General features: G+C 40.5%; 1 protein-coding gene across 3 annotated transcripts; it reads left to right on the top strand.

The window, feature by feature from the left end:
* Positions 1 to 1,060: 1,060 nt before the first annotated feature.
* dbnlb (drebrin-like b) lies at positions 1,061 to 15,976 on the top strand. Of its 3 annotated transcripts, none has more exons than XM_084054807.1 (15): positions 1,061 to 1,238; positions 4,251 to 4,306; positions 4,532 to 4,644; positions 4,748 to 4,822; positions 5,159 to 5,305; positions 6,392 to 6,469; positions 7,622 to 7,773; positions 7,877 to 7,931; positions 8,496 to 8,570; positions 9,676 to 9,817; positions 11,059 to 11,178; positions 12,292 to 12,387; positions 13,077 to 13,162; positions 13,273 to 13,351; positions 14,545 to 15,976. In XM_084054807.1, exons 1-15 carry the CDS (start codon positions 1,156 to 1,158, stop codon positions 14,679 to 14,681), a joined length of 1,494 nt encoding a protein of 497 aa, XP_083910933.1. In that variant the 5' UTR covers positions 1,061 to 1,155; the 3' UTR covers positions 14,682 to 15,976. The 3 variants fall into 3 exon arrangements, with proteins under 3 accessions (XP_083910933.1, XP_083910934.1, XP_083910935.1); XM_084054808.1 differs by having other exon boundaries at positions 1,062 to 1,238; positions 13,077 to 13,150; XM_084054809.1 differs by lacking the exon at positions 11,059 to 11,178 and having other exon boundaries at positions 1,062 to 1,238.
* The last annotated feature ends 457 nt before the right edge of the window (positions 15,977 to 16,433 follow it).

The raw sequence follows: 16,433 nt of genomic DNA on the forward strand, positions 1-16,433 counted from the left end.
CTGTTCCCTCTTCTTAATGTAGCGCTTTGCTACCCTTTATTGGGTATGGCAGAGTGATGGCAGAGCGATTATTATTTATTATCATTCTCTGTCCTACAACTACTGACCAACGTGGCTTCTTGGCAGTTATAACATAAATAGAAACAGATGTAACCTTTGCCCTTTCGCACACACGAACCACACCACCTGAGAGGCTGATGTAGGAGAGACTATCCTAGCAGGCTGTGGTTGCTAGGAGGTTGGTTGTGGTGAATCTGGGATATTTCAGAAAGAAAGAAAACCATCTTCTTACCAATTCACTATAATTTTAACACACGACTAATGGATTAAGGTGTAAACTCATTAAACATACATAACATATCTGAAACCACAATGTCTGTCATTCAAATAGACCTAACTAGACCTGTTGGTAGTCACCACTTGAAAGATCTCACAGAGTAGTGGGTCTATATCTCTTATGTAAACAGTAAATACACAGTGACATCACACAAACTGTGACGTTGGCTTCTGTCATCACCAGTGACTCACCACCAGAGGGGACCCATTTTTGGACCAATTTGTCCCAAGATTGTGTCTCTTTCGGTCTCCTCCTTGCGTTGGCGGTCGCCTGACAACCAACTAGCCAATCACAGTGTGAGCGGCCCTCCAGGCTGTGGGATTCTGGTGGGATTTAACCAGCGTTGCCAGGTCTACTTATAAGCGACTTGGGACTTATTTTTCTGTAAAGTTACTTATATTGGTAGTTGCGGATTGCGTTTTTTTTTTTTTGCGCTTGTTTCTAAAGTGTAGTCGCTTATTTGGGGGTGCTTCCACATGTTTTGATTTAGCTCCATAAAGAACCTCTCACAGAACCTCTAGCAGATCTACAAGCTCGTTGCGAGCTTGTAGATTGGCTATTTTCAAATATAGCCAAGTGCTCATGTGGCCCATAGCAGTCGCTTTTCATACACCTGGTTGCTTATTTCATAAAATCTGGCAACACTATATGTAACTTTTGAAGTCAGCAGAGAGGGAGGAGAGAGAGAGAGAGCATAGAGTTAGGAGGAGGAGAGAGAGAGAGCAGAGCACCGCCCGTCGCCACACCTCCACACAGAGGAAGGGCGCATCCCGGATAGCTAGCTGGCTAGCTATAATACTGTGTAAACTAACATAACAATGGCAGTTAACCTCAGCAAAAACGGCCCTGCTCTGACAGCTGCGTACAAAGAGGTCGTGGACGAGAAGTCCGACACTAACTGGTAAGATGGCAGAAACAAACATGCACATTGTAATGGTTCTCCTCCTATAATGTCTATCTGGTTAGCTAGATCAGTTAGCTACATCGTTGGCTATAGCAGCGAATCAGCAAGTAGGCAGACCACTTTGGTTATCTGTGGAAGTGATCTACAGTATATCTACCCTGCAGTTATATCTGTGGTATGTATCAGTATCTAAGGTTGGGCTAATTTAGGAAGTATGTGGGATTATGTCTTAACATTAAACCTCCTCTTTCAGACATACATGGATTGACATTGGTTTAGATTAGATGGTTTACAGGAGGACAGAATAGCCTGAAGTTAACTTATTCATCCATACAAGTTCTTCTGTAATCTGAGCCAACAAGTCAACAGCAGCAGGAGCTTTAGAAAAGAGCTTGCTGCAAGCCTTTTGTCTCTTCATCTGCTTCTGGTCAAGCGTGTCTATCATTAAATTTGCAAGATATAGACATTGGACAGACAGCTCATTGTTTTAGGAGCCTACTTCCTGGTGAGTGCAAATAAGTATAGTCATGATTGACAACTGGGGAAGCAATGAGGGAGAGGGAACATTTCCTATCTATCTCTGTATAATGGCTAGCAGGATGAAACCTGTTGGCCATGATGATGGTGTTTAAAGATGACCTGAATTAATTAATCTCATGGAGCAGATGTGTGTGTGTCAGTGTGTCTAGGGGTTTGCATTTCAGTGGAGCCACATGCACTCATAAAATGACTGTTGTAATTGTTCCACAATCCACATCCACTTTCTGGTGAAGCTGAATTTCTGGCTGACATGGGAATTTTTGTCTTCTTCTCGTGGCTGGTCCCTTCCCAGAATCACCAGCCACTGTTATCATTTTTACAGTAAAACATATTTTAGAACTGAACAGATTTAGATGAGTGGTTTTCGAAGTGGCGTCCAGGGACTCTCAGACGTCCTTGAGGGCATTCTAAATTGACCCTTTAAAGTCTGTAAATCTGACTGTATACAAATTGAACCGGTACAAATTCTCCCACCCTGTTGACAGGCCTCTCACATAGATGTGATGCTGCTGCACTAATTGGGATTCAGTGTCAGAAAGTCACCAGGCACGTCTTCATTCTGGGAGGAAGATGATGGCTATGATGAGGCTGTTTTGTCAAATGCAAAGTAAAATTTGTGTATAAAGGCATTGATCAGTGAACTCAAGTGCACTTAATACCCATTAAGACCTGAGGCCGATATAACAAATACCTTCTAAATCAGTTGTAGCTAGCCTCGGAAACCCAGCCATTTTTTTTTGTTACAAAAGAAAAAAGTCTGGGGGAACGATGCAGGAACGATGGTCTTTGAAGCTTGTTATCTCCTAACCATTCAGAGTGCAGAGGGGCGTCGCTCTAAATTTGGTGACGTCAGCCTGCTCCGTGCACAGACCGGGGGGGGGGGGGGGAGGGGGGAGGGGGGGGAGGCGGGGACATAGATTGGTGAAGCAATCGGAGGACGCGCCTGCTCCGGGCGCCTGGGTTTGGATCCGCCCTTCGAGACCATGGATTGCTCTCGTTCTCTCAGTCTAGTTGTAGCAGATGTACAAGGCACGAATTTGACGCACTGTGAACTTGTGTAGGCGTGCTATTTTTGAATAGCCAATGCAAACATCTAACATTACTCAGATTCTTTCCCGGTTTTAATGGGTTAAAACCACTCTAAATTATATTGTACTGTCTGCTGCTCATGTCCAAAATAACAAAAATCCAAAGAAGACTGTTTGAATTATTGTTTGTTCGTTGTGATTGTAAAACGGCACCTTTTAATAATTGAAGAGTCTGTGAGAGGAATTGCATAATGACACTTGGTACAGTATGGTGTCCAAAAAAACATGTTCTGCGGCAACAAAAAGTCAGATCTTTGCAGTAGAGTCTGAGTCACAGTGTATTACTGTACCCGTCAGCATCTCCTATTTAGAGGAATATCCACTGCCAGGGAATGGTTGAGTAGAAGCATTCCATGGGCAATGGAATATGATGGTCTTTTGCAGTGTTGCAATTAAAGCTACAATTTAGGAAATTATAATGAATTAATACATTTTATTTTAACCAATCTATATAGAGTATGTTAATATAATAAAACGGTACATCTTCTGCAGTGGTTGTCAGAGAGGGCACCTACAGATTGACATTGTCAATAAAGCTATTTGAAGCGGACAGCACACACCAGATTGGACGCTAGATGCATCGGCATCTTTTTTTTAACTAATTAGGAGATTGTTGCAATTACGTCTCTCGGGAGAGACAAAACGTATGGATTGTATCTTCAAGACCACGATTTCCTTTGTCCCACATAATTGTAAGCCAAAAGAAAATAGCTTCAGTGCTTTATTGCAATGGTATTTATACTGACGTTCAAGTTAAATATAGTATCGCTCTTATTTTCTACATGATTTGATGATGAAACTGTTTAATAATTGTCTCAACCACACTTCCTGTTTCTAGAGCGTAGCCTACTTGCACTTCTCGTCAGCTCTGGGACCGCAGACTTTTGTGGACAGGACGTTGTTGAAATAGTTTTTCCACACTGAATAATTTGCTGCTTTTGAGTTTTCTAGTTCTCTGCTGTAGCACATTAGATTTTTCCATCTAGCCAATGGTGTGACGGGTCTGCACAGGGATAGCTGTTCAAACATGCATTGGCTTACGATATGGAATTGAAGTTGCAGTCTTCAGTCAATTTTCAATTTTAACTTCCAAGGGTTTATTTGATTTAAGCTACTACTGTAATATAAAGATATAAATAAAACACTAGTAAATGTTTGGTATATTTCAAAGAATGGTTGGAAAATGATGGTGATAGTTTGAAATAACAGCTGTTTTAAACATGCACATTTTTTAAAACATGGATCATTTCTGTTTAAAATATTTCCGCACAGCATGTTTCCAACTTCTATCGTCTTGTGTAGGGGTTATCGTCTTGTCTGAATGTGTGTTTCGTGGGCTTATTTTGGCATCTCTGTGTCTTTCCGCCATTCTTCTCAACAGGGCCCTGTTCACTTACGAGGGAAACAGTAATGACATCCGCCTGGCAGAGAAGGGGGGTGAGTATTGTTCATCGTTACCAAGCATTTTGCCATGAACTGGTTTGGTCATGATTTATTTTATTTTTATTTTTACTGTGCAACAGCTGCACTGTCAGCATAAGGCAGCAGCATGTAGGTTTGTTGACCTAGGCTTCCTCGGCCCATTATTTGGAAGGGGAAAAAAAAGGTTCTTCAGTTACACAACAAACCACTTGACTTTGCCACACAATGTTTGTGTTTCAGACGGGGGACTGGAGGAGTTGGTGGAGGAGTTGAACAGTGGGAAGATTATGTATGCTTTCTGTCTGGTCAAGGATCCAAACTCTGGCCTGTGCAAATATGTCCTCATCAACTGGGTTAGTTTTTCATTGTCAGCTCCTACACTCCCCTCTGTTGGAGCCGTCCTTGTTGTGGGCCATTAACTGTTGAAGAATTATTTATTTCTCCTTTTTTTCCCAGACTGGAGAGGGAGTGAAAGATGCCAGGAAAGGACTGTGTGCCAACCATGTCAGCTCTATGGCCAATTTTCTCAAGGTGATTGTACTGTATGTTGTTCATGTCGAATATTGGGAGTTCATCTGCCTTTTTGGCCACACAGTATCCTCATGTTAATGACTGAAGCTACTAGTACTTGAAAGTCTATTTTTTGTAAAGGTTTTCAACAGGACCATACAGCAAGCTTTGTTGGATTAACACAGCAGCCGCATCGGATTGTGATTTATATCATGCCAGCACGACCAGGCAATTGGGCGGTGCCTGCCATAACCAAGATAATGGCGATTTAAATTGGCCCGCATTCCTTTGTTTGCTTGTCTGAGCATTAGAGGAACAATGATTTGACAGCTAAAATGCCTGCTTTATTATTTCCAGGGGGCCCATGTCACAATAAACGCCAGGGCAGAGGAGGACGTGGAGCCTGAAGTCATTATGGATAAGGTGGCCAAGGCATCAGGAGCAAACTATAGCTTCCACAAAGAATCCAACCGCTTCAAAGACACTGGTCCTCAGGGTCCTGTGGTATGCACCCACACACACACACAGCGCACCGCACACACTCAATCCTTCCTCTCTTTACCCTCCAGCCTTCCATTGGAGATCCTATTATCGAGGCCTTTTGAGGTCAGTGCTAAGTGTTAAGAGTTGAACTCCAAGTCTTGAGACCATGATTTCAAAATCATTGTATGATTGCAAGCTATATTGATTTGAACTTTTATCTCATTAATATTAACCCATTAAAACCGGAAAAGCATCTGTCATTGACTGGCATGATCCTATGGCAGGAATGTGATTTGTTGAGAATTAATCTGTAAGATTTGAGTACGATTTGATTTTGATCAGCCTAGCTCGGTATGTATGAAGTTCTGTCACCAAACAGGGTGTGGTGTTTACAATGATGTAACTCAGCTAGAATTCAGTGGCTTAGTGTGTCAGTCATGAGGATTGTGCTGGTCTGGGGCAAGAGACACAAAATCAGACTGTTATCTCAGCACATTGAGCCATCTGGCCGTATCGATTAAAGAACACATCTGGTGTTTGTCATATTCTCTGACACAAACATGTATGTTTTACAGAATGTTTCCTCACCCTGTCATTTGAAAAAGTTCACCTATATTTTTAGTTGCTAGGTATTGCTTATGCTTTCATGCCTAATTGCTTTTTGAAGTACACTGTAAAATATTTAGCTATGTGCAGGTGAACTTATTGATTATGTTGAAGTTAGTCTCCCAAGACAGATGTGCCGGATCCCATAATTTTCAAGGCTTCTGCCTAACGGTCTGTACTTTGGAAGCTCTGAAAATTATTTTCCCCACTTCCGATTCACGTCTGCATATAAATAACTCCTATTTGAAACCAAATTAGTCAAAGCCTACTACCTAGCAGAAATTGAAATTCCAAAACATATTTAAAAAAAGATGTTTTAAAATGCATTTGCATGAACACTGCGTTGTTATTGGTCTAATATCCTTGTGGTCTGAAGTGCAGATGACGACTTCCTATTCTCAAGTTTTACCTGGCAGTGTTACACAGACTCTGTAGCGTTTGAAGAGATAGTCTGGCTGTTGTAAGACTAGCCAGTTGTTATCACCTTTCTTTTCTTAATAGGGGTCAGTGTACCAGAAGACCAATGCCATGTCAGAAATCAAAAGGACCAACAAAGACAACTTCTGGGCACAGACAGAGGTACGTTTCAGCTTATGAAAGCTTCAGTTTCAGATTAAGCACAGTGAGGAAAGGGTACATGAATGATATCTCAATCCTCTTCCTCCTGAAATTTGTGATTGTAAAATAATGAGTTCCCAGCAAATGTTGCAGAAGGGCTTGCAGTTTTGAACCATTTATTACATATAGTATTATAAATCATAGAACCCCCACCCACACACATTCTCTAAGCAAATCACAGGGACTGTGACGTTCTTATGCTAACAACCTTACCACAGTAGTAAACAGCCAATCATAAAAAGCACAAAATAAACAAATCATTGCAACATTGTCCCGTGACTTATGTAGTTTTTGCCAAGCGCAACTAAATAAATACACAGAAAATGTCAGAAACTTGCCTTGGATGTTTTGTTTTGTTTGTTTTTTGGGGTTTCTCTTCAAAATCTTGTCTTGTAATATAATCTAAATTAGCGTTTTCCGAAATAGAAGTCTAGTAGTCACTCATCTAAAATGGTGCTGGGCTGAAACAACTTCAAGGGGTTAACCCATTCAAACCGGTTACGCATCTGTCATTTTTAGATTTCTTTGAGCTATTCAAAAATAGCACGAGTGCTGCGCTATGAGCTTGCTATTTTCTTTAAATCGTGACAAATATGTCAAATATTTGAATATACATTTTTTCAAAGGGAACATTATTGACTCAAACCTTTGCTATTACAAAATATTTTGAGATGGGGGTCAGCCAAATAAATATAATTTTGGGAGTCCTTGACATGAAAAAGTTTAAGAACCACTGATATAGAAACAAACGTTTTTCCCCCAAAAAATAGGATTTAGAAGACATTTGTAGAACCCCCAGAAGCAAAGATTTGAGTTCAAAATGTTCCCTTTAAAAAATTATATATATTCAAAAGATTTGCACAAACTTTCACGATTTTTCAAAAAATAGCCAAATAAATCTTAAAATGACACACAGATGCTTTCTCGGTCTTAATGGGTTAAAGTACATAAATGGGTCAGACCTGACGAAGACCCCTGTTGCCCAAAGCATCGTTAGATTTCGCTCCTAATAAAATGCGGTACCATGTGAGAATGTGTGCGGTTTCTTTACTTTTTAACATTACAAATAAAAAACCTAATCAAACCAGTCGCGCTCTTCTTGCCTTTTTTTAGAAAGACGAGGAGAAGAGGCGACAGGAGGAGCGGAGTAAGGCGGATGTGGACCGCCAACATCTTGAGAGGGAGCGGAAGGATAACGATGCCAAGGAGTCGGTGCAGAGAGACAAAAGGGAAAAGGATATCGCCTCTCAAATTGACCAACAGAAGTAGGTGTCCCATTGCTTGACCTGCAAAGTGCAGTATCACTTAGCAGTAGCAGTTCCCATTCAGCAAAGCGTTCAGCCTCCTAAATGGCCATTTGTTTGACAGGAAGTACCAGAAGCAACAGGAAGCTGAAAACAGAGACCAGGAGAAGCAACAATGGGTGAGTTGTCTCGTTGTGACTTGCAGTATTGCCCTGCTATCTTGTGTGTGTGACTGTGAGTCGACGTTTGTTCAGACTAGCTTCAGCTCTACTCAGCTATATGGAATTAACTGCACACTGGGCTGATGCCCATATGAGAAGATCTAGGGTGCATTCCTAAATCCATTGATTCCACAAACTCTACTGTGGAATCAGAGCGTAGACTTATTTTGTCACTTACAAATGGAAATCCAGACTCAGAGTGCCAAGATGGCAAACTAACATTTAGCCATGATAGAAAATATAATTTCTGTCATTTTAGAGGGTTTTCGAGACGGCGACGATGAGAAATATGTAATAAAAATGTTACTTTGTAATAACAGTAATATAAGATGTGTATTGTGTCGAAAGGTGATCAGGGGTCATGAATTACTTAAAGAGGTTAATGATATGGATCAATTTACTTTTCAAACAGTGATGCTGATAGATAGATACAGTAGATGTTTCAGCAGCATGCCAACGTGGTCTAGAAGGGAGCTAATGTCAGCAGTGTCAGTGTGATCATTAAACCATTAACATCATCAGGAGGTGCAGGAGAAGGAGTACCAGGCAGCCCAGAAGAGAGGAGTCAAGCGAGGTGAATCTGTGGAGAAGGCCAACGTGAGTCCCCCTGCCTGGAAACGGGTCTCCTCTGGACTCAATTAGTGCTACATTGATATACAGTTTTACAGACAGCAAATACATTTTTATAACTTTATCAAGAGCTGAGTCATTCCCATAGGGAGTTATTCTCTATAAAACATATCTCTGCTTACGTCGGTATCACCGATTGGGCCTTTAATTCTGACACAGTCAACAGAACTGTGCCTAATTTAAACTCACTCTCACAGAAGTTTCACTTGCTTATTTAAACTCAGGAACAACGTCACTCACCATAGCTAGTCTTTCCACACACACACACACACACACACACACACACACACACACACACACACACACACACACACACACACACACACACACACACACACACACACACACACACACACACACACACACACACACACACACACACACACACACAAAACAACAGTGGTGGAAAGTAACTATGTACATGTACTTTAGTAAAATAAAATATTAACTCAAAATTGTTCTTAAGTACAGTATGTCCAATTTGCAATACTTTTAATTCTACTCCACTACATCTCAGAGGCAAATATTGTACTTTTACTCCACTACTTACTTAATTACTATATTATAAAACATACATTAACCACTTTAGCCCTATTTTATACATAGGCTATTTGAAAATAGCCGATCTACAAGCTCACAACGTGTCGCATCGCGACGCGTTGTGAGCTTGTAGATCTACTACTTTCAAACATTAGTACTTTTACTTTTGGTACTTTAAGTATATTTTGATGCCAATACTGTTGTACTTTTACTCAAGTAACATTTTGAACACAGGCCTTTTACTTGTAACAGAGTATTTTTATATTGTGGTATTGCTGCTTTTACTTAAGTAAAATATCTGAGTACCACTGCAAAACAACACAGTGTATCTGTCTAGTCTATTCAGTTACTCCATGCTCTTTTCCTCGGGTCAACAGCCATTACAGAGAATGCATGGTCAGAACATTTTATGAACATTTTGTTCATCTCTGGGGGAATTGCTCGTGACTCCAGTAAAGAGCATCACACACCACTCATAGCCCACTGCTGTCTAGTGTGCTTATTAACTCTCACATCCCCTGTTTGGTTTCAGGAGGCGGCCTCTCTCATCTCTCAGCGTGCCATGAACCCCAGGGAGATGTTCAAACAGAGGGAGCGGGGCATGACTCCTAGTGACTCAGAGGCCCCTGCTCCTGCTGCTGCTGCTGCACCCGCCCCCGCAAGCCCCCAGCCAGGTAGGACCCCAGTGCACACACACTGCCCTGTCTGTATATCACTGGGCTAATTCTGAGATGGCAAAACGCAGCTTTTCTAGCATTACCGCGAGGCTGTCTAAACTAGTGGTTCCTCAAACTTTTTAGCTGGAGACCCAAAAGAGACATTTGATGTCTCACCAGGACCCAAACTTAGGGAAAATAGACGGATCTACACATCGGCAACATAGCCGGTCTCACAATGCGTCGCATCTTGTAGATCGGCTATTTTCACTGCTTTTTTTAAAAAAAAAGGAAATCAAATGTATGGAATTTCTTTGATTTTTTAAATTTTATTTATGAAATTCTCTTGAAAATGTTTTGAAATGTCTTTCTTCTTTCTGAAAATGTTCGATTATTTTCTTTTTTACTTTTAAAAAATAATTTTGAAATACAATTCAGTTTGTAGTAAACAAAGGGATATTTACTTAAAAATGGGTACGCGACCCAAACGTGGGTCCCCGACACAGTGTTTGGGTCTAAACCCCCAGCGCTCGGGTATGGGGAGAGAAGGTGTGGCCTGTCAAGCGGTCGTCCCAGCCGTGTCAGAACACGCTAGAGGAGATGGTTGTCTCTTATAACGCTGCCCTTTCTGCAGAGCTTCAACTTTTCCATCAGACTGTCTAGCCGTCTCATAGTCATGGTTGACTCTTAACTCATCCAAACCTCAAGCCATTGTACAGTATGTTTCTGCTAGGCTGTCACTATTATTACATAGTCGCCTAATCGCAATTACTTGAGATAATCGCAAGTATAAAATCGTTACCATGTTGAAATATTTTCATATATTTCAAAAAGTAGAAATGGCAGATCTACAAGCTTACAATGCGTCACAAAGTGACGCGTTGTAAGCTTGTAGATCAGCTATATTTGCAATTATATATATTTTTTTTAAAGTATAAAACGATAAAATATGTTTCATTTCTTTGTATATTTAAGTTATTTGTCATATCTGCCCTGTGCAATTTCTGCCTTTAAAGCCTAAAAGGCTTATTCATATGTTCAATGCCAAAAAAGATTGCACAATTAAATCATTAATCGCAATAATCTGAGCGACAATTAAGCGTCAAGTAAAATATCGTGACAGCCCTAGTTTCTGCTTCTCTGGACAACTTGTCTGCAAACCTTCTCTGTTTTCTTTTTTCTTTTCTTTCTTCTCTTACCTCTCCTGTCCTGTTCATCACCTGTTTGGGGGGGTTCCATGATGCGTGTGTGTCTCTCAGGGCGCCTGCAAAGCCCTTTTCTCTCTTCTAAGCAAGCTTGTGAGTCTGAGCGAGCCGAATCACCCCTGCGCCAACCCTCTCCTGTGCCAGTAGTCTCCATCTCTCCTGTTCCTGCCACAGGTGTGAGCTCACACACACACACACACACACACACACACACACACACACACTCAGGCCACGTTTACACGGTAACGACCAGAACAGAAAACTACAAAGTGCTGTTGCGTTCTCGCTTTTTATTCTGCATTTACAAGGAGACGCAACAGTGATTGAAAAGTGTAGTGTAGTGTGCATGCCAGGTTGCTAGGTGGCGGTCTGACGCGCTGCCAGATAGACCAGTCACACATGCGTAGAACCCCTACCGTTCTACTTCCTATCAAAGCTGTTTGTTTACTCCAATGTAATGGCATACGTGAGCCATGAAGTCACACGTTTTTCAGGTTTCCCCCGTATTGGCCAGTTTAAATAGAGACGCGAGGCGGAGTGTTTTCAAAGATTTCCACTCTGGAAAGGGGGTTTCACCTTTTTTGTGTTTTCAACCCCCGAAAATTCCGTTGCCGTCTAAACGGAAGGCTTATCTGATATTTTTATTTTACCGTTTTCTTAGAGACCGTTGTCGTCTAAACGGGGCCTCACACACACAGTGCATGTAAATACATATCATGCACAAATAATACACACATAAGCTCAGATATGTGTACATAAATACGTGCACGCCAAGAATACACGCATGCATATTATTTATGCATGCAAGTGCATAAATAAATACATACACGTCGTGCATAAAGAATAAACACACACACACACAGATCTGTGCCTCATTTCTCTGTAGTTTCTGTGTAACGTCATCCTCATTCATTAATTTTTAACCACTTAAACCCCAGCATCCGAAATTGGCCGGAAAGCTTTCGCAGAAAATGGCGTCAGCCAAAATAACAGAAAACAGAAAATACACAAGTATAGAGCCCTGAGGGACTCCGCTCAACCATATAGGGGGTTTAAGTGGTTAAGCTTCAAGCATCCATACATCCTGTCCGCATTTTGTCCATCCTGCAAAAACTATTTGTACCCGGCTTCCAGAAAAGGCTTTCCTGCACAGACAAGAGAAAAGAAAAAAAATCCCAGGAATGTCCCATATGTTTGTGTATGTGGTTGAACTTCATGCATGTTGTTGGTTGTGTGTGTTTGGTCGTGTGCACGTTGTGCGTCTGTGTTTGTGTTTGCGGTGATAAGAGCCTGATGTGGATGATGATGAGCTGTTTGATGATGAACAGGAAGTTCAGGAACCCGAACCCATTCCCATTCCCATTCCCCAAGAGCCGCCACAAGGTGGGACCCATTTCATTCAAACCAACTCACACACACACACACACACACACACACACACACACACACACACACACACACACACACACACACACACAGACTGAGACGTCAACTGTAGTTCATTTAACAATTAATCGAGAAGCAGTTTTTAATGTTTTATTTTTCATATATTGAATAGATTTCTTTATAATTGACTAAATCAACAAGTCACTATCATGCAACAATTTCAAAGTAGATAGTGAAAATAGACAATCGACAACCTCACAACACGTCGCGATAGTTTGTAAGCTTGTAGATCTGCTGTTTTCACCATTTGTAAAGAAAAAAATGGAAAGAAAAATGGGAAAACTGACATTTTTCTTTAGTTTTTTCTTTAAATCGATTTTTGTTTTTTAAATCATCGATTACATCAATTGGTTTGTTTAACTGTTGCACCCCTAAACTCTCTCTCTCACACACACACACACACACACACACACAATAGTCTCTGTCTGTACACACACTACACATACACATCAGATCTCCAGTGGATTATGGATCCATCTTTATTTTCACCATGACCATACATACCCGCCTTTCCCTCTCAACCAGAGGTCTTCTGCTTTCAGGATCAGCTGCTGCCACCTGCTGGTAGAATAAGACCAATGCTTAGTTTTAAATAATTGACCAACAATGTCTGTTATTTGTCACAGTTGTTAGAGAGGAGCCGCCACCAGCCTCCAAATCTCCGGTCCCGGAGGCACCCGTCTATGAAGAGCCACCTCAGGTGATTACCTCAGTACGTGGCATCATTTAATGATGGGGTTGCAGCACAGTTAATGCAAAGGCTGTTTTCTTTCAATGCCTGTTATTTATGAGTGGTAACCTTCCTCGCCTCTTCCTTCCCAGATGGAGGAGGAGAATAACACCGATGACGTGCCTGCAGATAGAGGCATCTGTGCCAGAGCCCTGTATGACTACCAGGCTGGTATGTCTTCTGTTCGAATCACTGCCTGTGCTGAAAACCAATGTTTGACACTGACTCTGCAAAGGGACAGATGATGCTAACCACTTAAGCCCTATATACTTGTAGTGGGGCGACGTATATTGGAAATAGCCGATCTACAAGCTCAGTGATTGTGGAATCTCATTTACTAACGTCTGGATTGGTACTCTTGGCAGTGTGGATAGCTTTGAAGCATGGGATGCTGTAAACGTATGAAGCTGATCAGTGGTTCTCAACCCTTTCTGAATCAGGGCCTGCTCGAAAATCCACCCATCTGACCGCTTAACACGGCAGCCTATCGGTGGCCGTGTTAAGTTGTCAGATGGGTTGGCTGTGTGCAATTTCAGAGCATGTTATGATCAATTAATGGATTTATGTTCCGGCATGGATCAGTGAAACTAACATAAGTATACTTTAAGTTTCTATTTAGCGTTCTCACAATAAACCTGCACACTCATTTGCTCCAATGTCATTTAAATTACATTGGAGCAGATGAGTGTGTGGGTTTATTCTTCTTCTTCACAGTATTTTCCAACCCAGCACCTCAACCAAGTGATATGTGTATTATATTAGTTTAAAAACAATACTGTGACATTTTTTAAACATTTTTTTCATGATCTTTTTTCATATTAATCTTATAGTATATAATAGTGTATTACTGATGATGATGACAATGACTATATATATAATAGGGCTGTCAAAAAAAATCGATTCATGAATAAATCGCGATTCTTAATGCCACGATTTTAAAAATCGATTCAAAATATTAAAATCGATTTAAAAAAAAAAAAAATATTATTATTATTATTTTTTTTTTAATTTAATTTTTTTTTTTTATAAAATCGCAATAAATCGCAGAATCGAATATCAATTAATCGCAGAATCGCAATTTTAATCGAATCGGCACCCTAGAAAATCGCAATAAATCGCAGAATCGCAATTTTAATCGAATCGGCACCCTAGAAAATCGCAATAAATCGCAGAATCGAATCGAATATCAATTAATCGCAATTTTAATCGAATCGGCACCCTAGGAATCGATTTTGAATCGAATCGTGAGGTAAGTGAATCGTGACACCCCTAATATATAATAATAAACAACCAATAATCAAATATGAAAGAGGGGGCTGATATTGCAGAGAAATTCATCCCTTTCCTATTTTGTGTCTTTTCAGCCGATGACACTGAGATCTCATTCGATCCTGACGACATCATATCTGGCATCGAGATGATCGACGAGGGTTGGTGGCGAGGCTACGGCCCAGGCGGCGGCTTCGGAATGTTCCCGGCCAATTACGTAGAGCTTGTCTAAAAAGCTCAGTCCGGTTCAGTGCACTCACTAGACCAGAGCACTGGCAGTCCTAGCCTAGCCTAGAGGACCTTTATAGCAGCAGGACCAACACACAGCCAAACCAGACCGTGTCACCCTAGTGAGCCGGTCGAAGCCTCTCCATATCATGGACCAATGAGTGAATGATTGGTAATCATGGGGCCACATAGATTATATAAAAAAATACCTAAACTCTATTCCTGTTAAAGGAAAGCAATTAGCATTGTTGTTGATGTTGTAAACCTTTTAATTGGATAGTTTAGGGATTTGTGAAAGACCAATAGGCTGGCCTACACCCCTCCCCCTCCACACACACCTATCCCTAAAAAAATACCTTTATCTATAAATGTGATGCGGTAAAATGTCAGCCTTTTTGTTATTAATGGTATAATCATAAATTCCATTGTGAGCATTGATGGCACTTCACATTCCTTAAATGAGTGAATTCAGTTTGATTTTCAGGTATATCTTTATTCTTATTTGTAGTTGTTGCTCCTGTACATTTCAGGAAAAGAAAAATCCTACACGATGGTACCGGCTACTGTTTAATCTTTGCCTTGTTTTGCCTTTATTTACAAGACTGATTTTTTTCCCTCTTTTTTTTGTACTATTTTTGTGGAAATTATTTTGTGAAATTTATTTTGGTTGAACAAAAATCCTGTGTGAATTTCAAACGGCGACAGTTTAGTATTGGAATCAAATATTTCAAAGCAGTTGCATTTGCTGTGCTGTGGGTGGCAGACTTCAGTGCTTCATGGGTGAAATGAGCTTTTCATTGTACAACGGTTGTTTCCATGCACCCATATCACCCCCTTTCTCTCTTCAGTGTGAAAATATTTCAACTTTTCAGGGACTAGTTGAAAAAGAGTAATACTTTCAGCATAATTCTGCTCATAACTTATTTCCTCGTTCTTGACGTGCCATGTTTGCCGTTGGCCCAAATGAAGAGGATACAAAGAGCACTAATCAAATATGACAAATTACCAAAAAGGGGTACGTCTAATTGTATGGGGCAATATCCTCTGAAAGACATTTTCTCACCATTAATCTGTCTGTAATATTCGATAAATAATTTGGAAACAATTATGCAAGTTCAGTGTTTTATTCCAAACATATATCCAAATCATTGTCATCTGAAGCGTTGTGCTCCTTTGATGGAAGAAAATGAATTGTGAATAAAAAAAGGGCATGTACTTATATTATTCCGTTTTTGTTTTTCCAGAGTATATTGTAATGCAGAGACATTCTTCATTATAAAAATAAAAGTTGTTTTGTGACATCTTTCTCAAGGCCTTATGCATAGTATTTGTTGCGTGTTAACTCTGTGAATTTGCAAGAGCTTGTACGAAACTGGGTGATTTGAGGGACTTTCAACAAATTAACTGTAACTTAGACTTGTACATAACTTGATAAATATTTGCTCTAAGATTCGTTTACTGGAATTGGACCATAAAGGCAACGACTGGGGATTTCACCTCTATTTCACAGGTTTCACTTTCACACAAGAACTGTTTTTACTTTTCCCACATCCATCAAGACAACCTCTAACCCGACAGTATTTCAAATAAAGTGCTGAGTGCCCAAAGAGGTTATTGTTCCAATTATACTTGTACAATTATACTTACTTTTTATACATATACTTCATAGAAAGCAATACATGACATTTGACAGCAAGGGAAAAGCCAGCTGAATCTGGGCTCTGGAAACTTTAAATGTAACATGATGAGCCATAGC

The sequence above is a fragment of the Gymnoscopelus microlampas genome, assembly GCF_963454915.1.
Source record: "Gymnoscopelus microlampas genome assembly, chromosome: 4".
Classification (NCBI taxonomy): domain Eukaryota; kingdom Metazoa; phylum Chordata; class Actinopteri; order Myctophiformes; family Myctophidae; genus Gymnoscopelus; species Gymnoscopelus microlampas.

Bases quoted from the DNA above. Each gene is read 5' to 3' on its own strand.
- dbnlb (XM_084054807.1), top strand. From the start codon at position 1,156: ATGGCAGTTAACCTCAGCAAAAACGGCCCTGCTCTGACAGCTGCGTAC. The intron at 5,306-6,391 runs GTATGCACCCAC...TTTTCTTAATAG, and splicing joins CTGGTCCTCAGGGTCCTGTG to GGGTCAGTGTACCAGAAGAC. The intron at 6,470-7,621 runs GTACGTTTCAGC...GCCTTTTTTTAG, and splicing joins ACTTCTGGGCACAGACAGAG to AAAGACGAGGAGAAGAGGCG.